Raw genomic sequence first — 23,516 nt, 5'->3', positions numbered from 1 at the left:
TTTGTTCCTACACTGAATGGCCAGACTGGAATTCTTTCAGCTCTCCTAACCCTGGTTGTGTTTATTCTATTCTTCCTCTGTGCTAGACTGCGACTTGTGACTACTTGCCGTTAATGTTCCTTGTCCTCATTTTGCCATAATTCCTTTTTTTTTTTTTTCTGGAGAAATCATGTAATCAAACTTGTTGAACTGTGCCTGAAATGTTCAGTGTCTGATAGGCTATCCTGGGAATCAGATGCATGGTGTGGCATTTCTTTTGGCTATTCATTTTTCCATTGTTGAGGTGTTTGGAGAAGTGAGAAATTTCTAGAAAGTCTTACGAACTGAGATACCACCTTACTAGAGTCGTCTTCTAGTGAAAAGATGAGCATTTAGGGGCAGATGAGCGTGTTTGCTTGGGAAGGTAGAACTGCAGCCACTACTTGAACCTCACCAGAGTTCACAGAGAGGCAGCATAGTTTATCAGTGCATTCGGCTTTCCCCCAAAGCTGCATGGTTGGCTGTTGTCTGGAGAGCACCACAAGCTCTGGGACTGTAACCCGCGGAACCCATCACTGCAATGACTGTCCAGAGTGAGGCAACTGGTGCAGAGCTTAATTCTTCCTCCCTTCCCCCAGGGCTTCAGAGCCTTGTGAATGCATCCTGTGAACTGCCTGGTTTGTGCAGAATTAAGAAGCATTTGGTGTGGCTTGTTTCAGCAAGTTCTTGAAGAAAGTAATGCTTCAGAAATAGTTATTGAGACCGAGTGTAGTGGCTCATGCCTGTAATCCCAACACTTTGGTAGGCCAAGGAGGGAGGATCACCTGAGGCCAGGAGTTTGAGACCAGCCTGGACAACATGGCAAGACCCTCATCTCTAAAAATAAAAAATTAAAAATTAAAAAATTTTAAAAAAAGAGAAGAAAGAAATGGTTACTGAAATTCTACTAAACAAGTGCAGACCATCCCCTCTGTAGATGAAGAGCCAACCAAGATTTAGTCTCTGTATATGGGAAGAAGGAAATAGGAAGCAGTTGTCAAAATAATACTGACACTAAGTAACTGAATCAAATGGGATGATTCTGCTCTAAAAATCAAACCTGACCCAGTAGGTTCTAAGAAAGCAAATGGCTGGCCAGGCATGGTGGCACATGCCTGTAACCCCAGCACTTTGGGAGGCTGAGGCGGGCAAGTCACAAGGTCAGGAGTTCAAGACCAGCCTGACCAACATGGTGAAACCCCATCTCTACTAAAAATACAGAAAATTAGCTGGGCATAATGGCAGGTGTCTGTAATCCTAGCTACTTGGGAGGCTGAGGCAAGAGAATCACTTGAACCTGGGAGGTGGAGTTTGCAGTGAGCCGAGATCGCACCACTGCTCTCTAGCCTGGGCGACAGTGTGAGACTCCATCTCAAAAAAAAAAAAAAAAAAAAAAAAGAAAGCAAATGGTTAAAGTGTTCAATTTTGATATAGCTGAAACTGTGAGCCCCAAATCCTTGGAATCTGAGCGGTTCCTTCAGAGCAAGTTAGCTGTTGGAAGTCCTAAAGTAATTATTTTACTATGCATCAGAAAATCATGAGTTAACCTATAGGCAAAAGTTAAGTGACAACAACATTTGGGGATAAGGAAAGCAAGTTTTAATTTTTTTAATCTTGACTAAGTTGTACCATTCAAATCATTCTTGTCAGAAAAATGTGAAGTATTTCTCATAAATATTTTAGTTATTAACTCATTCTTATGCATAGAACGTTTTAAAATAAGCCATCGTTTTATTGACCATTGACTGATATAGACAGGATACAACTTAGTTAAGTTGAGCAAGATACTGTATTTTTAAAATTTTATTTTCTCATATGTGAATTACCAATTTTATCTCTGAAGTACTCTGACTGTTCCTGCTCCCCTAATAATACATTTACTGTGTGCACTGAGAAAGTATTCAAATTTTAATATTGGCTTCAATTACACTTTGTTAGATAAATCTCCATGGAGAAATAATCATGTAATCAATGCTTTTTGGGGACTGTGGTGCATATCAACATTACCTTGCTGCTGTTTTTTAAAAATCAGAACAACTCACTTGCCCAGATAGATACATTTCCTTCACATTTTGAATTATTTCTGATGCTAACTGGGCATTTAGGGGGTCAAAGAAGATGGTTCCAAAATAGGTGGGAAAAAATCATTTTTTAGCATATTAAAATATTAATACCAGCAACTCATTTTCTACAAAACAAAATAATAAGAATGAAAATAGAAGGCATTCCAAAACCCAAAAAAGCCAGTAGCTTGAAAATCACATAGCCTGTAGTATTATCTGCATTGCTTTGGATACTGAGTGATGACTGTATTTGCTTTAAATTTATAAATTATTGCAATTGAGTTCTACCGTTTAAAATTGTTGCTTTCTTGTAGGGAAGCTCTCATGGTACTTTTCTGCTGGTAGTGATTGCTTTGGAGGTTAATCTCAACCTTGTTTTATATTTGCAAAAATGTACATAGTATAAAACAACTGAAGTCAAAGTATATGTGAACAGGCTTTTTTTTTTTTTTTGAGATGGAGTTTTTCTCTTGTTGCTCAAGCCAGAGTCCAGTGGCACTATCTCAGCTCACTGCAACCTCTCCCTCCAGAGTTCAAGAGATTCTCCTGTTTCAGCCTCCTGAGTAGCTGGGATTACAGGTACGCACCACCATGCCCAGCTAATTTTTTGTATTTTTAGTAGAGACGGGGTTTCACCATGTTGGCCGGGCTGGTCTCGAACTCCTCACCTCAGGCGATCTGCCTGCCTCAGCCTCCCAAAGTACTGGGATTACAGGAGTGAGGCACCGCACCCGGCCACGAATAGGCCTTTTTAAAAAATTAATCAGAAGAGGCGCAGTGGTTCACGCCTGTAATCCCAGCACTTTGGGAGGCCAAGGTGGGTGGATCATCTGAGGTCAGGAATTCGAGACCAGCCTGACCAACATGGTGAAATTTGATCTCTACTAAAAATATTAAAAATTGGCCGAACATGGTGGCAGGCGCCTGTAATCCTGGCTACTTGGGAGACTGGGGCACGAGAATTACCTGAACCCAGGAGGCAGAGGTTGCAGTGAGCTGAGATCGTGCCATTGCACTCCATCCAGCCTGGGTGACAGAGCGAGACTCTGCCTCAAAAATAAATAAATAAATAAATAAATAAATAAATAAATAAATAAATATTAATCAGAAGAAATGGAAGTAGTAATGAGAAAAGATATAAAGTTAATTTTAGAAAGCAATATTTGTGCAGAGTGACTGAAAACGTTACAGATCATGCTTTGTAATATGCAGGGACTCAAAAGCGATTTCTGAATTGAATTATTGATTTGAATCAGTCTTTTGTATTGTTCCTCTATACTATGAACTCTCTGCTTTGGTACTAACAGGCATGTATTCAGACTGCCCTATTGTGGTACTTGAAAAATGTGACTAAAGAGTGGACATTCAAAATCATGCCCTTTTCTCTGACTGTCGTGTGATTCATCTGTAGAAACCCCCTGCAGCACTGAGTCAGTCATCATCAGAGTCAAGTGCACTCCGAGGTCTAAGAGGCCCTTCCAACTGGATGGTTTTTTGATTCTTGGGAGTTTTTTGGCTTCTCCTTAAAAGTCTGCTGTGGACCCAAGTTTTCCTTCAAGAAATCATATTGAGTGCTGAGAGTACCTAGTCCAAGTTGAATGTCACCTCAGACTAGAATAGTGGTAAATGTATAATTATCTAGCATGTATTTTTATGTATTTATTTATTTATTTTTAAGACGGAGTCTGACTCTGTTGCCCAGGCTGGAGTGCAGTGGCACGATCACAGCTCACTGCAACATCCGCCTCCCAGATTCAAGTGATTCTTCTGCCTCAGCCTCCCGAGTAGCTGGGATTATAGGTGCTTGCCACCACGCCCAGCTAATTTTTGTATTTTTAGTAGAGATGAGGTTTCACCATGTTGGCCAGGCTGGTCTTGAACTCCTGACCTCAGGTAATCCACCCACCTCCGCCTCCCAAAGTGCTGGGATTACAGGCGTGAGCCACTGTGCCTGGCCTAATTATCTGGTATGTATTTTTAAATCTATCTTCCTCGTGTAGCTAAAAAGACGAACCTTATACATACTTCACAATGACAACTTTAGCTTCCTAAATTGTGACATAGTGAATGAGTCGTAAGCAGATTATGCCAGTGTCCTTTGGAGTAGGAGAAGGCAATGTGGGGCATAGTAGGAGCCCAATGTTTGAATCATGGGACTAGATTTGAGTCTTGCCCCTGCCTGGCTGTGACATGAGCAAGTTAATATATCTCTTAGGTCTCTGGTTTGCTCCCCTGTTAAATACAAATGTTGAAGATAATGTCTCTGTCATGGAGTTCTAAGTAACAAATTAGATAAAGTGTATAAAGATACCCTGTAAATCTAGAAAATTCTATACTTGTTTTTCTTATTATTTTTATGCTGTTCCTATTGTTTGTCCTAGAAGTGGATAACATTCACACATATATATGTTATATACCTTTAAGAATGTGTTATTGAAACAGTCTGTGTTTTTAATGATGATTTGCCTCAACTAATAACGAGTCAGTTTACTTTTAAAAATTGAGTTAAAGAACCCCAAAATGAAAAGATAACGCATATAACACATGTTAACAGCAAGGGTTGGAATTAGCCTGTACTATCACAGCAGACATATTTAGTGCTCAGAGTAGTCCCTTATGCGTTCCATTAAGAAACTCCCACTGATTTAGGAGATATAAATATATGTGGTAATGCATATGGAAAAAATTGAAACTGCTGAGTATCAAAATTCACTGCTTGATTGGAAGTAGAGTGATAACTTCATTTTTCCTGGTAGTCTGGTTGCCATATCCTATAAAGTAGAAAGATTATCACCTGCACTCTTTACCCCTTCTCCAAATGTATTCTTGAAAAACAGCCTCTGTCCCACTTCCTCCATCAAATTATAGATGTGGAAGACATTGCCCAACCCTTGAAGAGTTTATGCTATAATAGACACTTAGATAGAAAGAGAACTCTGCTATGGAATATTGATCCAGGGAAGTGCTAGAGAGGAATGTCAGATGGTTGCAGGCACCCAAGCATCCTTCCCTAAGCTTCTGTGACCATTTCAAAGCATTCTTACAGCACCTACACATCATGCCTTCTATTGGTGACATTTTCACCCATGTGTGATTTGCCTCTCTAGATTATAAACTCCTCGAAGATGGGGAAGTCACTTTGTATTTCTTGGTCCCTCTCTATACACCACAACTTTCATCCAAACTGCAAGCAGTATTTGTGATTCAAATAGAGTTTTGTACCTAACATTCGGATTTAGTCAAAAAAAAAAATCTTAAGATGTGTTTATGCTCTAACTTTCTTTTTCTTTCTTCTGTCTTCGCAGTTGACCTGCCTCTGTTTTTCCCTCGAGACCAGCCAACTCTCACATTTCAGTCCGTCTATCACTTTACCAACAGTGGACAGCTTTACTCCCAGGCCCAAAAAAATTATCCATACAGCCCCAGATGGGATGGAAATGAAATGGCCAAAAGAGCAAAGTAAGTGAATCTGTTGTTATTTCCTACAGATAAGAGCATTTTGTTTATCTACTCCAGGGGTTGGCAAGCTACTGCTTGCAGGCTAGATCCTGCCTTGTGCATATTTTTGTAAATAAAGTTTTATAGAAACACAGCAACACCCATTTCTTTACTTATTATCTGTGACTGCTTTAATGCTACAGTGGCAGAGTGAGTAGTTGCAACAGAGACTGGATGGCCTAGAAAACCAAAAATGTTTGCTGTTTGGCCCTTTGTAGCTTCGTCAGGAAGAAGCTGATCTACATCTGAAAGTGTTTCCTTTTTCTACTGTTTCTGTTGGTCTCTAAAATTAGCCATGACAGCTTTTTTTTTTTCATGGAATGTAGAATTTATCAGAAAACTACCTCTCTATTTAGAGTAGAGAATAAATACTAAATAGGAATTCGAGTTGTGGGTAAATGGCATAAACGATGAAAATGTTGGCAGCTACTTTTTATAGTTTTTTTAAAAATGGAAAATCTCAGGTGGCAGTAAACAGAATGTTTGCTTAGTAGTCAACACCTGGAGCCGGTAGCTACTCTTTCATATGGAAATGCATCTCTGAATTCTATACCTCATTGCGTCTCTGCAGTGTATACCACAGCCTTTGCCCAAAGTAGGACCTGTGTATTTCTTGGTCAAATAAACAGCTACACAAATAGCTTAGGGCTATTAGAATAGATATGGAAGTAGGATTTCATAGAGGTTGAAGTTAGCTAAAGTTTGGAGTTTGGAGGTACAACTATTGCTCATGAACCTCTCAGTGTGGAAGGCCTCACTTCAGTCACACAGAATAGGTAAATATAGAAATATGCTGAGTGTTTTTTATATTTAAGACTTTGGTGTCTGGAACATCAGTCTTCATAAACCATGACCTCCTAGATTGAAGAAGCAGTGGATCAAAATCATAGTTTCCAAAAATAAATCATAGAGTGGCATGTGGTTATAACTTTATCGCTTGGAACAGTCATATGCTTCACACCTGTGATCCCAGCTGAAGGATGATCAGATCCAAAGTATCACACAAATATAGACCATCTATTAAGCATCCTCTTCATTTGCTCATCCAGTGTTTATTAAGCATCTACCATGTTCCAAGCATTGTGCTCCATGCTAGGAATATAATGATAAACAAATTAGAAATTATCCCTGTCTTCATGGAATTTATAGCCCAGCAAAGGAGATAAAGCCTTTATCATACGAAACTTCTGACAATTTCAAAGTACCTACTAACAAAACCTGGACCTCCAGATCTGGAATGTTCTTGATTAGCCATGACTAATCAAGAACTTAGTAGGACTTCCTGTTCTTGCCTCCCCCTCCCAGAGAGACCCCATTCCCTTCCATGGGGCCTCCTGACCTCACCTATATTTTTCTGTAGTACAAGACCTTCACTTATAGCAGGCTTGAGAACTTTTTATTTTATTTTATTTTATTTTATTTTATTTTATTTTATTTTATTTTGAGACAGAATCTTGCTCTGTTGCCTAGGCTGAAGTACAGTGGTGCAATCTCGGCTCACTGCAACCTCCACCTCCCAGGATCAAGCAATTCTCCTGCCTCAGCCTTCTGAGTAGCTGGAACTACTGGCATGTGCCACCACGCCCGACTGATTTTTGTATTTTTAGTAGAGATGGGGTTTTGCTATGTTTGCCAGGCTGGTCTCGAACTCCTGACCTCAGGTGATCCGCCCACCTCAGCCTCCCAAAGTGCTAGGATTACAAGTGTGAGCCACTGCGCCCAGCCTGAGATTCTTAAATAATGTCAGGGTATCTTCTTCTAGAAACCAGACTGCCTCAGATTTATATGCAGAATCCAGAGTTGTTATCTGAAACTTTAATGTGCCTTCTTCTTTCCCTTTTTTTTCTCTTTTTATCCATGACACCCAAGTCTGAAATCCCATTCAGGACAAAAACAAGCATATGCAAATATAACAAGTAACAATGATTAAGACTTACACATCTTGAAATACAATGGAAAAAAGGAATTATAAAGTATGTTTTATGCTTGAAGTATTGATATCGTTTAATTTTCTGGGCTTTCCCTGTGTATACATAGGATCTGCCCTTAGAAGATGGGCATTATTTGTGGTACGTGCTGTGGAGTCTGAACCAGATGTGTCTTTGTGGTTTCCATGGCAAAGCTATCTTGGTGTGTGTGTGGGGGGGAGTTTCCTAAGTAGACATTTTAGCAAGTATGAATTGGATCTTTAAGAAGTTGCAGACCACAAGCCCGTGATTTCAGTATAGGAATATCGTAAGTGAAGCCTGTTTATCTTAACAGATTGGTTCAGAGTTTCAAGAGACATTTGCTTTATGTTAATACCAGTCTAAAGAAAACATCTGAAGTAATGTTTAAAAAATGTGCTTTCTGCTGTAGCGAAGATGGATCCATTTTAAATGTAATAAAAGAGAAAGCAAGCAGCTCGTGCTAGCAAGAAGAAATAGTTTAAAGTTTCCATTCTTCAGCTGAACTGAGTAACTTCCCTGGGCTGTGTCAGAAAGCCAGATAAACACCGTGAAAGAACTGTCCTGCACTATAGTCTTGAGATTGGTGGAGAAGGTTGAAGACAAAGGATGGAAAGAGAGGAGGGTCAACTGTAGCATTCCTTCCACACCCTGTTTCTTTGTCCTGTGAAAATACTGTATGTACACAGTGCGTAAAAGGCTATAATTCACTTGGGGAGCTCTGCCCATGACATAAACACTCTCATGGTTTATGAACAGCAGTGGAGCCTTTTGAGTGGAATCAGCTGTTTATTCCCTCCTGTAGAGCAAAATTCTAAACAATGTAACCTCAGAAAGGACACTTCCTGGCACTGACCAGGGCTTTTCCTACCACATGTGCTTCTTTCTTTCTCATGGCTGTCCAGCAGATTCTGTCCCTCGCAAGTGAAACAGCATTTACAGGGTGAGCACAGGCTTTGGGGTCATGTGTGCCCCAGTTGCTATTGCAAAGTCTAATCCTGCAAGCTCTGTGGTCTTGGGCAGAGCTCTTAACCTCTCTGAACCTCATTCCTAAAACAGGACTGTACTCCTCCCTATTGGATGGACTTGCTATGAGAGGCCAGCAAGTTAACACGTGGAAGACCATGGGTTTTAGCTTCTGCTGCGTACCTCAGTGCCTTTGCTCACGCCTTTCCTCCCACCCTCTTTCTGCCCCCTCAAACAGACACATCCTTCAACCTTCTCCCATATGGGTTTTCCCATCCACTCTACTTTGCCAGCAGCTCTCTCCCCTCCCAGTCTCCTTTGACTCTAATCAGATACTGCTTTGGAATCTCTTTGGTATTTTCTTTAGTTCTTCACATCTTCATATATGTTTTGTTTCCTTAACCAAACCATGAGTACTTTGAAGGAAATGGCTTTGCATATATATCTTTTTTTAAAATTGCAGTATAATTTACATACAGTGGAGTGGACAGGTTTTAAGTATATCTTTTGAAAAGTTTTGACAAAGTTACCTTATAGCCTCTTTCCAAATAGTCTCTTTACTCTCAAGGCAACTATTGTTCTGTATCACCCTGTCTTAGTTTTTCCTTTTAGATACTTCTAAATGAAATAATACAGATCATACTCTTTTGTGTCTGACACATTGAAATTTATCTTCATTTCATTCAACATAATTGTTTAAGATTTAGCTGTCATGGTGGCCGGAAGCGGTAGCTCACGTCTGTTCTCCCAGCATTTTGGGGGACTGAAGCGGGCGGATCACCTGAGGTAGGAAGTTCAAGAACAGTCTGGCCAACATGGCAAAACCCCATCTCTACTAAAAATACAAAAATTAGCAGGGCATGGTGGCACACGCCTATAATCCCAGCTACTCTGGAGGCTGAGGCAGGAGAATCTGTTGAACCCAGGAGGCGGTGGTTGCAGTGAGCCAAGATCGCGCCACTGCACTCCAGCCTGGGTGATGGAGCGAGACTCCATCTCAAAAAAAAAAAAAAAAAAAAATGGATCTGTTATGGCATTTCTTTTTTACTGCTGAGTAATATTATATTATATGAATATAGCATAATGTATTAATCCATTCACCCGTGTGTAGATACTTGTGTTGTTTCCAGGTTGGGGATTTTATTAATAGAGCTGATATGACCAAGCCTTTTTGTAGACATGTGTTTTCCTTTCTTCAGGTAAATACTTGGGAGTGGGAGTACATATGTGATTAACTTTATAAGAAGGTGACAAGCTTTTTTAAAGTGGTATCAGTTTACCCTCCCATCAGCAATATGTCAGGGTTCCAGTTTCTTCACATTCTCACCAACACTTCCTGTTGTCAGTCTTTTTAAATTGAACCATTCTAGAGAGGATAAAGTAAGATCTCATGTTTTTAATTTACATTTCCTGGTGATAAATGATGTTGAGCATCTTGGCGTGTGCTTATTGGTTTATCTTCTTTCATGAAATGTCTGTTCAGATCTTGCCTATTTTTAATTTGGTTGTTAGTCTTTTTATTAATGAGTTGTATATGCGAGTTTCTTTATATATTTGTCAGATCTATTTATTATGAGTATTGTCTCTCAATCTGTGGCTTGCCATTTCATTTTCTTTTTCCTTTTTTTAATAGAGACAAAGTTTCGCTATGTTGCCCAGGCTGGTCCTGAACCCCTGGGCTCAAGTGATCCTTGATCCTCCCGCGGCAGCCTCCCAAAGTCTTGGGATTACAGGTGTGAGCCACTATTCCTGGCCCTTTTCATTTTCTTAAGAGTGTCTTTTGATGAGCAGAAAATCTTCATTTTTTAAATGAAATCTGTTTTTTACGTTAATGCTCTTTGTGTACTCAAAATTATTAGCCTACTAGAAGGTCATGAAGAAATTCTCCTATGTTTTCTTCTAGAAGCTTTTGTTTTGATACGTAGGCCTATGATCCATGTCAAATTAATTTTTGTATATGATATGAGGTAGATGCCAAGGTTAATTTTTTGTTCATATGTATCCAGATATTACAACACCATTTGTTGAAAATACTTCTCTTTCCCTATTGAATTACCTTTACATCTTTGTCAAAAGTCAATTGACCACATGTGAGTGGATCTATTTCTGGATACTCTATTCTGTTCCATTGATAGGTTTGTATACCAATATTTCTTCAAATCAGGAAAGGTATATCAATATTTCTTGAAATCAGGAAAGGTATCCAAGCTTGTTCTTTTTAAAGATTGTTTTGGCTATTCTAGATCCTTTGCATTTTTATATATCTTTTAGAATCAGCTTGCCAGTTCCCACCTCTCCCCACTCCAACCACCCCCCGATAAAAGCCTGCTGATCAACAAGGGAAGAATTGACATTTTTATAATACTGAATCTTTTATAATACTGAATCAATGAACATGGTTTTATTTAGGTCTTTAGTTTCTCAGAAATTTTTAAAATATTTCAATGTAGAAGTCTTGAAATATTTTTAAATGTTTCACTTTTTTTTTGAGACAGAGTCTTGCTCTGTTGCCCAGGGTGGAGTACCGTGGCGCAATCTTGGCTCACTGCAAACTCTGCCTCCCAGATTCAAGAGATTCTTGTGCCTCAGCCCCCCGAGTACCCAGGACTACAGACGTGTGCCACCACGCCCAGCTAATTTTTGTATTTTTATTTATTTTTTTTTTTGAGACAGAGTTTTGCTTTTGTCACCCAGGCTGGAGTGCAATGGCATGATCTTGGCTCACCGCAACCTCCACCTCCCAGGTTCAAGCGATTGTCATGCCTCAGCCTTCCTAGTAGCTGGGATTACAGGCGCCCGCCACCACGCCAGTCTAGTTTTTGTATTTTTAGTAGAGATGGGGTTTCACCATGTTGGCCAGGCTGGTTTCAAACTCCTGACTTCAGGCAATCCACCCATCTCAGCATCCCAAAGTGCTGGGATTACAGGCATGAGCCACTATACCCAGCCAATTTTTGTATTTTTAGTACAGACATGGTTTCGGCATGTTGGCCAGTCTGGTCTCGAGCTCTTGGCCTCAAGCAATCCACCTGCCTCGGCCTCCCAAAGTGCTGGCATTACAGGCATGAGCCACTGCATTCCACATATTTTTGCTTTTATTGTAAATTATATAAAAATATAAATATAAAATATTTATAAATATATAAAAAATATAAACAAAATTTTTAAAAATTTATTTTCTAGTTTGTTGCTGGTATACAGGAATACAAATGATTTTTCTATATTGACATGGCATCCTGTGACATTGCTAAATTCACTTATTACTACTAAAATCAAATAGATTTTTTTTTATAGATTTCTTATAATTTCTTTTTTCTTTTTTTTTTTGGAGATGGAGTCTCACTCTGTCACCCAGGCTGGAGTGCAGTGGCATGATCTTGGCTCACTGCAACATCCATCCCCCAGGTTCTAGCAATTCTCCTGCCTCAGCCTCCCAAGTAGCTGGGACTACAGGCACATGCTGCCACGCCAGGCTAATTTTTTGTATTTTTTTTTTTTTAGTAGAGAGGGAGTGTTACCATGTTGCCCAGGCTGGTCTCGAACTCCTGAGCTCAGGCAGTCCACCTGCCTTGGCCTCCCAAAGTGCTAGGATTACAGGCATGAGCCACCACGCCCAGCCTGTAATTTCTTACATAAACAGTCATGCCTTATGCTAACAGCTTTACTTCTTTCCTTCCAATCTTTATGTTTTTCTATTTCTTTTTCTACCTACTTGCACTGAATAGGACCTCCAGTACAATTTTTTTACATAAGTGATAAGAGCAGAATCAAGCTGTATGTTTCTCTATTAAGGTTGATGTTGAGGTTTTACATAGATGTCTTTATCAGATTGAAGAAATTCTTGTATTACTACTTTGCTAAGAGGTTTTCTTTTTTTCTTTTTTTATTATGAATGGGTGTTGAATTCCATGGATTGCTTTTTCTGCATCTTTTGACATTGACATAGATTGCTTTTTCTGCATCTTTTGACATTGACATAATCGTGTGGTTTTTCTTTATTCTGTTAATGTGAATTACATTATTTAGTTTTTGCATGTTGAACCAACCTTGCATTCCAAAGATAAACCCTTCTCAGTCATGATTTTATCCTTTTTTATATTATTAAATTTGATTTGCTAAAATTTTAAGATTTTTACATCTACATTTATGAATGATATTGGTCTAAAATTTCTTTTGTTGTGTTTGTCCTTATCAGGTCTTTGGTATCAGTACTATGCTGGCTTCATTAAATAAACTGTAAAGTATTCCTTCTTCCCTTGTTTTCTAAAAGAGTTTGTGCAGATTTAGTATTCTTTCTTTCCAAATGTTTGGTAGGGTTTCCTTTGTGCAAAAAATATTTAGTGTCTTTACTAAATGTAGGGATATTCAGATTGTTGTATTTATTCTTGTGTTCATTTTAGCAAGCTAGGTTTTTTAATAAGAAATTGATCCATCATGTCCAAGTTGTCAAAGTGATTGGCAGTACATTGTTTCTAATGTCTTCCTTTTCAAGTTTCTTAGAGTAGAAGCTTAGGTCACGATTTTAATCCTTTTTTCTTTTTTAATATAAAATTACTTTCTACGGATTGCTTAAGCTGCATTCCACAAAGTTTTGTATGTTGTTTTTCATTATTATTTTATTAGAAATATTTTCTGATTTCCCTTGTGATTTCTTCTTGAACCATGGGTTATTTATAATTGTGCTTCTTGAATTTCAAGTGTTTAGAAAGATTTTTCTAAATATCTTATTGATTTATAATTTAATTCGGTTTTGGTCAGAGATCATAACCTGTATGATTTCAAGCCTTTGGAATTTGTTGAGAATTGTTTTGTAGCCCAGCATGTGGTCTATCTTGATAAATATTCCATATAAACCTGAAAAGAATGTGTGTCCTGCAGTTTTGGGGTATAGTGTTCTATATATACATTAACTAAGTTAAATTACTTGTTAGTGTTATTCAAATCTTTTAGCTCTTTACTGGTTTTTTATGTCTATTATATCAGTTATTGAAAGGAGGTATTAACATTTTCACCTGTGGGGTTTTGGATTTGTCTATTTCTCCCCTTAGTTCTGCTAATTTTTACTTTTTATATCTTAAAGCTTTATTTTTAGATATATATTTAGAATTGTTAGGTCTTCTTAATAAATTGGTCCTTCTATCATTATGAGATGACTCTCTTTATTTCTGGCAATATTCTTTGACTTGAAATCTGCTCCGTTTGATATTAAAATTGTTACACCAGCTTTCTTCTGTGTATTTTTTGCATGGTATATATTTTTTTCATCCTTTCTTTATTCCTATCTGTGTCTTTATATTTGAAGGAAACCTTTGTAGACCTTGGGTTTTTAAATCTAGTCTTAACATGTCTACCTTTCAACTGGAGTATTTCTTTTTTTTTTTTTTTTTTTTTTTTTTTTTTTTTTGAGACGGAGTCTCGCTCTGTCTCCCAGATTGGAGTGCATTGGCGTGACCTCAGCTCACAGCAACCTCCACCTCCTGGATTCAAGCAATTCTCCTGCCTCAGCCTCCCGAGTAGCTGGGATTACAGGCTCACACCACTATTGCCTGGCTAATTTTTGTATTTTTAGTAGAGACGGGGTTTCACCATGTTGGCCAGGCTGGTCTCGAACTCCTGACCTTGTGATCCACCTGCCTCGGCCCCCCAAAGTGCTGGAATTACAGGCGTGAGCCACCACACCTGGCCTTTTTTTTTTTTTTTTTTTTTTTTTGAGGCAGAGTCTTATTCTGTCACCCAGGCCTGAGTGCAGTGGCATGATCTCGGCTAACTGCAACCTCCGCCTCCCAGATTCAAGTGATTCTCCTGCCTCAGACTCCCAAATAGCTGGGACTATAGGCACACACCACCACACCTGGCTATTTTTTATATTTTTAGTAGAGACGGGGTTTTGCCATGTTGGCCAGGCTGGTCTCAAACTCCTGACCTCAAGTGATCCGCCCACCTTGGCCTCCCAAAGTGCTGGGCTTACAGGCATGAGCCACCACACCTGACCTTAATTGGAGTATTTCATTTATTTATACATGTAATATAAATAATAAGCTTACTGGGTTTAAGCCCTACAGTCTTGCTATTCATATTTTCGGTTTGGGGTTTTTTTTATTCCTTTTCTTCCTGTATTCTTTCAGTTTATTCAAGTATTTTTTAGTTTACCATTTTCTCTTCTGTTGGTGTATTAGCTTTATTTCTTTGTATATTTTAGTCATTTATACACTAAAAATACACCCTTAACTTATCACAGCCTACCATGAATTAATATTATAATGCTTCCTGTATAAACAGTGTAATTATCTGTGTACCTTCTATTTACCTTTGTATTATCATATTCACACACTTTCAGTCTTCATATTTTATGAATTCCACAATACATTGTTATTATTTTGGCTTTTAATAGTCAACTAACTTTTAAAGAATTCAAGAAAAAATAATTACATTCCATCTTATTCTGTAGTTTTTCAATAAATGTAATAAAGTATCATTTCCTCTCAAAAAAAAAAAACCTATTTAAAATGACTTCCTCCAAACAAGCCGTCAGAGTGATCATATCCAGCCTATAGGCAGAGGACACTGAAATTGGCAGTCATCAAGAAAAGAAAATGATACCTACATGACATCCAGGTGCCTCTGTCTGCCCTGTGGGCTTCATTCACAGTGGCCCCTCACACACTTTATGGGATCATCGGCTGCAGCCTTTCAAGGGTTATAATGCAGAAATTCTTAGTGCGCCTCATACAGATTATAAAAACTGAGGCTCAGAGTGATTAATTGACTTTCCCGAGGGCACACAGCTGGCTTCTAGAGGAGTGAGGCCTCAACACAGGTCCTCATTTTCAAACTGTGGCACCAAAAGTGAAAAAAGTTCTTGCCCTTCCCAAAGCTGAAGCCAAAGCGAACGCTTTGAAGGCCAGGAAGGCAGTGTTTAAAGGTGTCCACTGCCACAAAAAGAAGATCCAATCCACACATCACCCACCTTCCAGTGGCCCAAGACAGTGTGCCTCTGGAGGCAGCAGAAATATCCTTGGAAGAGCACTCCCAGGAGAAACAAGCTTGACCCATAATTCGTCATCAGGTTCCCCCAACCACTGAGTCAGCCATGAAGAAGATGGAAGACAACAGCGCAGCTTGTGTCCATTGTGGATATCAAAGCCAACAAGCACCAGATCAAACAGGCTGTGAAGAAGCTCAGTGACACTGATGTGGCCAAAGCCAACACCCCAATCATTCCTGATGGAGAGAAGAAGGCATATTGGGATCATCTAAACCGAATCCAGCTAGTTGATTCTAAATATATATCTTTTCACCATTTAAAACCAAAACAAAAGCATAGGTCCTCTGACCCTTCTGCACATCTACACCCAGGCAGATGTTCCATACTCTTTTTACCATGTGTCTGAGGCTGTCTCCTCATACAGAGAGGAAATGCATGAGGCAATGAAGAGCACTGACCATAAGGTCAAGACATAGCTGGGTTTAAACCTGTCTCTGCCACTCACAGGCTATGTGACTTTGGGCAAATTCCTAATTTCCCTGAGTCTTTGTTTTCTTGCCTATAAAATGGTGAAGGCTACTTCAGAGGGTTATGATGGGTATCATATGGGGTATATGATTTTCTGTGTTGCTAATTTAAAAAATATCATAAATTAACCCTTTTAAAACACCACTAATTATTAATCTCACAGTTTCTGTGGGTTAGGAGTCCCACACAAGATGCCTGGGTTCTCAGTTCGGGGTTTTAGGCAGCTAAAATCAAGGCTTTGTCTGAGGCTGCGATCTTACCCCTGAGGCTTACGCTCCTCCTTCAAGCTCTTTCAGTATGTTGGCAGAGTTCAGTTCCTTGTGGTTGTAGGACTGAGGCCCCTGTTACCTTGCCGCTGTCAGCTGGAGACCAGCCTCAGCAACTAGAGGCTGTGTGCGTCCTCTGCCATGTGGTCCCCTCCATTTTCAAGCCAGTAGTGGTGCGTCAGATCCCTCTTATATTTTGAATCTCTGCCTTCCATATGTCTTATGCTAGTCACAGATTTAAAGCCTCGCTTTCTTAAAGTCATCTGTGCCATATAACAAAACCTGTTTACCAGAATGAAATCCATCATATTGACAATCCTGGGGATTACACAGAAGGTGGAGAATCTTGGGGGTCACGTTAGAATTCTGCCTACTACATGGGATAATGTCAGTGAATTGTCCAGCGTAAGGTCTGGCATATGGTAAGAATTTGATCATTTTCAGCTATCAGCAGCAACATCCCTAGAGAAAAAAAGGAGATTTTTAAATTAAAAGCAGAGTCAATATTGATACCATCATATGTACCCCAGTAAACAGTCCCTTAACCTTGATGACTTGGCTAGAGTTCCCAAAGTTTAAGGCCACCCCGTTAATGGACTGTCATCCCCTGTGGTTGTATCTTCTTGGTACCAGCACAACCAGCTGAAATGTGGAAAAATTCCAATTCCATCCTTGCTTAGTCTACATAAAACCAAACATTACTTAAAAAAAAAAAAAAAAAGGGCCAGGCAGTGGCTCACACCTGTAATCCCAACACTTTGGGAGGCCAAGGCAGGCAGATCATGAGGTCAGGAGATCAAGACCATCCTGGCTAACACAGTGAAACCCCATCTCTACTAAAAATACAAAAAAATTAGCCGGGCATGGTGGCGGGCGCCTGTAGTCCCAGCTACTCGGGAGGCTGAGGCAGGAGAATGGCGTGAACCCAGGAGGCGGAGCTTGCAGTGAGCAGAGATCTCACCACTGCACTCCAGCCTGGGCAACTGAGCAAGACTCTGTCTCAAATAAAAAGCCAAACCACTGGTTACCTTGATGTCTTGTACATAGCTCTAGACTTTCTAGAAGAGCCAAAATGACTTTTTGTAATCTTTTCTATTCTAAGGAATCCCTGAATAGATGGTGTGATTTTTCTGTGAATTTCATTGTATCAGGTTGATTCTAGAGGCCTTGGTAGGGTTTTAGACTACAACTTAGACTAGAATTTAACCCTAAAACCACCTACTACGATGGCTCATTACATGTTAAAGTTATTGTATAAGTGGAATCAATAAAGAATATGTATATATATATGTGTGTATATATATATGTATATATATATATATTTTTTGTTTTTGTTTTTATTTTTGTTTTTGTTTTTTTTTCAGAGACAGAGTCTTGCTCTGTCCTCAGGCCAGAGTGCAGTGGCGCGATCTCAGCTCACTGCAAGCTCCACCTCCCAGGTTCACGCCATTCTCCTGCCTCAGCCTCCCAAGTAGCTGGGACTACAGGTGCCCGCCACCACGCCTGGCTAATTTTTGTATTTTTAGTTGAGATGGGGTTCCACCATGTTAGCCAAGATGGTCTTGATCCCCTGACCTTGTGATCTGCCCACCTCAGCCTCCCAAAGTGCTGGGATTACATGTGAGCCACCGTGCCCAACCTCAATAAAGAATATTTTTAAAAATAGCTTATCAGTCAACACGTGGGAGTAATTCATTATGAACCTCCTAAAATCATTTGTTGTTTCCCTTCTTGCCTCAAGGTCACAAAGAGACATTATTTTCTTATTTAAAAACTTATCCAAACCCTCCAAAAGCAGTTCATAATTGCTCATATGTTGCTGTTCACCATGCATACTTTTAAATTTTTTTGTCTAGTTATTTTTGCAGAATCACTTTTGAAGAAAAAATTCTCTTTCAAGAATCTTTTAAAAGTGTACATTCCAGACTTTTCAATTATTTTTCATCATTAATACATTAGTAAATATTCCCAAAGACACTGTTTTCTTTGAACTTCTCATTAGCTGCAGATGCTTCAATTTAGTCTCATGCATTAGTCCTCTAAATAAAACAGATTAAAAAGTAGATATTTTCCCCTTGATTGAAGAGAAGGAGGTAGACGTCCCACCCGAGGTGCTCCCCATCGGCACCCCCTTCCTTGTCCTCTGAGGCCCTGCTGGCCCCCTTACAACTCCATGGAGCACAGTGTAGAAATCCCAGTTCATGTTGCTAGGATCCCTGAGGCCTGAGAATTCCTAGGGGACTAGGGCTGTTCATGAAGTGTAAGAGGTTATAATATGAGCCCATTTGTGTGTTTGTCTCGCCAGGAATTAATCACTGCTCTTTTCTTCACTCCCTGTTGGTAGCTCCTTAAGGCAGCTCACATGATGCTTTGTCTCTGCTGAGACTTCATTACAGAGTCGGGCCTCTTTCTGCAGTCCCTGTGCCCTATGAGTTGGCCGGAAGGAGCCTGGGCTGAACCAGCTTTGGAGCCCCAGTAGCAGTGCACTTCTCCTCATCCAGACACCACTAACTACTAGGGAAAAACCTGATAGGCACTTTTCAACACTCTCTCCCCCTCATCACTACTCACTCCCCGACCTGTCCCCTCCCCTTCATGTCCATACTCCTGGAACTCCCATCTGGCACCCAAGGGTTGGGTGGGGCAGGGGGCAACAAGAAGGTCAGAATCGTGGCCAGCTGGAATTGGTCACCCCCCACGTTCCCTCTGCAAGTGGGGAGCAGCTGCAGAACGGAGCCTGCAGAAGGCAGTGCGCTGGGGTAGGCAAGGGACCAGGACTGGGCTCCCAGGAGGTTCCGTACCACGGGACCCATTGGGGAGCAGACTTCAGCAGCAGAACCTGCAAGCCCAACTGGGGCTATGATTCATGGGTTTTCTTTGTTTTCTTCTGTTTTGCCCTGAGTTTCCTAGGAATAGTTCCATTTCAAAAATCCCAACCTCATCTCAGCTGAACTCCCCACAAGAGAGATGAGGGAATTTTCCAGGCCCAGGCCAGCATAGCTCGGGTGATCAGAGCCTCCGAGAAGACAATAAAGTCAGTGCTGGTGAGCGACACAGGAATTGAGGACTGAGGTCACCAAGGCCTTCCATTCTACACGAGCAAGCTCACCCGTCCCTCCTGGGCCTTTTCCTCATGGGGTTTAGAAGTAGAGCTGTGAAGAGAAAAGCAAATCATATAAATAACGTGGAATTATTGGATCCTTGAACTCTCAAAGAGAATCCTTTTGAAAAGTATCTTAAAGGGATTTGGTTTGTTTTTCCTTACAGAAGAGAGAGCAACAGAGATGGGGAGGAATCCAGCTCTGCCTGACATCCAGGCATCCTCTCCAAATTGCATAGGTCAGTGCGAACGTGTTATTTATTAGAACCTGACATCTGTTGCAGTGAAATGATAAGCTCCATTAAAAAGCCTGGCCATCAATTACTGCGAATACAGCCCTCATCCCAGAGGAAGCCACTCACCATCCTCTCAGCCTGTGCAGACCAGGCTGCACCAGGCACTGAGTGTTTACAGCCCAGCTCAGCCTCCTGGCTCCCCTGGGGGAGGGGCAGCAGGTAAATCCCTTCTGCAAGTCCCCTCAGGCCATCTCTCCCCAGACCCTCCATCTGTATTCCTTTGGTTCCCCTGGAAGCTTCTCTGAGAGCTGTTTTAAAGACTGCACCCCGTGTTCATCCTGTTTTCTCAGTGGAAAACAGTTAGGGCTTTTGTTCTGGCCTCAGTCACACAAGCCAGAAGAAGCTGCACTGAACTCAGCTTATCAGGATAGTCACACAGAAAGAGTAACTGGGCTGGGCGTGGTGGCTCACGCCTGTAATCCCAGCACTTTGGGAGGCCGCGGCAGGTGGATCACCTGAGGTCAGGAATTCAAGACCAACCTGGGCAACATGGTGAAACCCCATCTCTACTAAAAATACAAAAATTAGCCAGGCATGATGGCAGGTGCCTGTAATCCCAGCTACTCAGGAGACTGAGGCAGGAGGATCACTTGAACCGGGGAGGCAGAGGTTGCAGTGAGCCAAGATAATGCCACTGCACTCCTGCCAGGGTGACAGAGCAAGACCTCATCTCAAAAATAAAAATAAAGAAAAAAAGAGTAACTGGAAGGTCAGCACATCTTTGTCAGGAAAATTGACTTAGGTGTGCCCTTTCAAGAACAATTGAGTGGGCTGGGTGCGGTGGCTCACGCCTGTAATCCCAGCACTTTGGGAGGCCGAGGCGGGTGGATCACGAGGTCAGGAGATCGAGACCATCCTGGCTAACATGGTGAAACCCCATCTCTACTAAAAATACAAAAAATTAGCTGGGCGTGGTGGCATGCACCTGTAGTCCCAGCTACTTGGGAGGCTGAGGCAGGAGAAGGGCGTGAACCCGGGAGGCGGAGCTTGCAGTGAGCCGAGATCGCGCCACTGCGCTCCAGCCTAGGCGACAGAACAAGACTCCGTCTCAAAAAAAAAAAAAAAAAAGAACAATTGAGTGTTCAGGCTTGGGTTCCAATTACCCCTTACCCCGCCAGCCACTGGGGAAGTGTTTGGGATCACCAAGAAGAGCAACTTCCTTGCTTGTGAGTTAGGGTCACGTATTCTCTTTCCTGGAAAAATAGACAGATGCCCTATAGAGTTAGAAAGGAAAGGGTAGAGGAGCTGGTTTGGGATTTTTATAATAAACCATAGTAGGAACATATGCTATTAATGGAATCAGAGTTCCTTTTGAACAGTTGGGGGAAGAAACATACAGTATGTCAAGAAAAAGCAAAGGATAATGACCTGGGAGTCAAGTGACCTGGGTCTCATCTAGGGACCATTATTAATTTCCTGTGTGATCATGGAAAAGACACATCACCTTTCTGGACTTCAGTACCCTCCTCTGAAAGTACTGGGCTAGTACCCACCTGGTAATCACTAAGCTCTAATATATTTCTGGAATTTTAAGTGAAAATTGTTTAAGGTAGCTGAGCATACTTTTTTATTCATGTTGAGAAACTTCCATCTCTGTTGCCAGAGGTCAGACACAAATTGAAAACATTACTAAATGGAATTAAGTACACCATGTACGTGATGCTTTTTTGTACAGCTCGTATCTGATATTTATAGAACACTTCAGTTACAGAATGTGCACACATATGCCCTGAACACACACCCAATAAAATAATTCTAGATGCAATACATTTTCCGATGTCAAGTTAAAACAGCTTCTTAGGAATTCGGCTTGACTGTTCAGATGTGTGTGTTAGTTTCTGACAGGTGCCGCCAGGGCTGCTCAGGGCTGTCATGTGTGATGTGGAGTCCAGCCAAGGCAGGAGGGCCAAGCGGCTTGTTTCTATCACTTCTCATTAAGGCATGAATTCTAGAAAAAAGGGAAGCATCAAAGAACAATCAGGATTGTCCATTGTGTGCATATCATAATGACAAGCAGAGGCCTTCCTTCTGCAGAAACAAGATTCTGTCTTGTCTTTTGTCAGATCATTCAGCACAAGGGCCACCTGTGAAAATGAGCTAGATTCATGCCTTATTAAAATGAGGATTTACAGAGGTGAGCAAAAATGGGAAGCAGGTACCATCCAGCTCATTATATACAGAATATGTACAAAGCACTGGAGACTACCACACACATGTATTTTGAAGAGCCCCAACTCAAAGCCTACTGATTGATTTCTGGAATGGTCTATCACTCCTTGAGATTCCATTCTGACAATGAGGCTATCTATAGCATTAACCACTCAGAAGACTGAGTACAACTCAGAATTACAAAGCAGGAAGCTATGTAGTTCTTCTAAAAATCAAAACCAAAATTTAGAAAACTCACTGGGGCAGTTACCTCTACTCCACTGTCCTGCAAAATCCACAACCAACAGCAGAGATAAGTTGGGTGACTAAGTAGGAATGCATCCTAGGAAGTTAATTGTGACAGTGGGGGCCAGTCACAGAACATGGAACATGGAAGGAACTTTAGAGATCATCTAGTACTGCCAGGTCTAAATATGGTAAGCATTAACCATTGTGATAGATATTCAGCGAAATAATCGATATAGACCTTTAAGCACAGTGATTGGCATATTGTTGACTTTCAGTTCATCGTTTTCATTTCCTAGAAGAATTTGTGCAAGGCATACAGTATCAAGATTAGAACCCTATGCCCCTGATTACTGGTCCAAAGCCCAGCCCAAGCCACCTCTGACCTCCTACTTTTCCCCTCTTTCCTGCTCCCTTGCTCACAGGAGCAGCACAGAGTCATCAAGGGCAGGAGTTTAGCCTGCACCATGTATACATCCACCTACCTGTGGAGCGGCCTGGCATGGGTGCCCTCTTCCTAGTGGCTCACCCAGGAGGCTGAAGGCCTCTGTGCCCATGGGGAAAACCCAGGGTGTTTGTGAGCAGAAATAGCTCTGCCGAGAGTCTTAAAAACCAAGTACTTTTAAGAGAAGGTAACATGCTCCTGTGGCCAAACTTATTACTAGCGTCTATGGGCAAAAGAGAAGAAGGAGTATTGTAATGGAACGCGCCAAAGGAAAGACATCACTTTACTGCTGCCTCCAAAGCAGCAGGGAGGCTGCACATTGAGAAGAGGATAGAAAATTCCAGTGACTCCTATTTTCCCAGACAGATAGAACCTCTGGCACTTAGTCATGCCTAATGGAAAATCGAAACCAAGAAAGCAGAAGTGGGGCGGGGGTGAGCTAGGGTAGTCTGTAATCCAAAGTCACTTCTGAGGAAAAAAAGTAGTTTGTTTGTCTTCTTGTGTGCCATGGGTGGGCAGGGCTGAATTGCCAGGTAGCGGGGCCTTGGCCCTCGGAAGAACAGGCTTTAGAGCAGCCATGATTGTGAGAACTGGGCAGAACAGTGGTTTCCTAGTTGATCCAGAAGCAGCTAGTAAGCCTACAGTCTGTATGTAGCTGCAGTTAAGTTACTGCTAAATCTCTTCAGCAAACATGTAAGAGCTCACTATATACAGAATATGTACAAAGCACTGAAGACTAACACGCACACATTTTGAAGAGCACCAACTCAAAGCCTACTGATTGATTTCTGGAATGGTCCATCACTGCTTGAGATTCCATTCTGACAGTGAGGCCATCCATGGCATTAACTACTCAGTAGACTGAGTACAGTCCGAATTGCAAAGCAGGAAGCTATGTAGTTCTTCTAACAATCAAAATCAAAACGTAGAAAACCCCAGTTTTGCATTATTGATCATTTGGGGGACTGGATAATCCTTAAACTGTCATTATTCCAGGTATCCAGAAAAGTG

At 41.0% G+C, this 23,516-nt stretch overlaps 1 protein-coding gene and 1 long non-coding RNA gene across 13 annotated transcripts in view; one reads left to right on the top strand and one right to left on the bottom strand.

Annotated features, from left to right (window-relative positions):
* Positions 1-23,516, top strand: part of BABAM2 (BRISC and BRCA1 A complex member 2) — a 574,233-nt gene that overhangs the window by 525,956 nt on the left and 24,761 nt on the right. For 9 of the 12 annotated variants that reach the window (XR_004027068.1, XM_030800431.1, XM_030800429.1 and 6 more), the window contains one exon: positions 5,387-5,540. Coding sequence is in view for 10 of the 12 variants with exons in the window: in XM_030800431.1 (XP_030656291.1) it covers positions 5,387-5,540 (154 nt within the window). In the remaining 2 variants the exon portion in view is untranslated. Of the gene's footprint in view, positions 1-5,386; positions 5,541-19,537; positions 19,826-23,516 lie in introns of those variants that run through there. The other 3 variants (XR_004027067.1, XM_030800433.1, XM_030800432.1) reach the window with 3 other exon arrangements.
* On the bottom strand, positions 14,858-19,915 carry LOC105738637. Its single transcript, XR_001114481.2, has 3 exons — positions 19,733-19,915; positions 19,380-19,422; positions 14,858-16,732 (listed from the first exon to the last, which is right to left on the bottom strand). It is a non-coding gene; the product is annotated as an uncharacterized LOC105738637 (long non-coding RNA).

This window comes from Nomascus leucogenys, chromosome 19, assembly GCF_006542625.1.
Source record: "Nomascus leucogenys isolate Asia chromosome 19, Asia_NLE_v1, whole genome shotgun sequence".
NCBI classification, from domain to species: domain Eukaryota; kingdom Metazoa; phylum Chordata; class Mammalia; order Primates; family Hylobatidae; genus Nomascus; species Nomascus leucogenys.
This window is presented reverse-complemented; position numbering and strand designations above follow the sequence as displayed.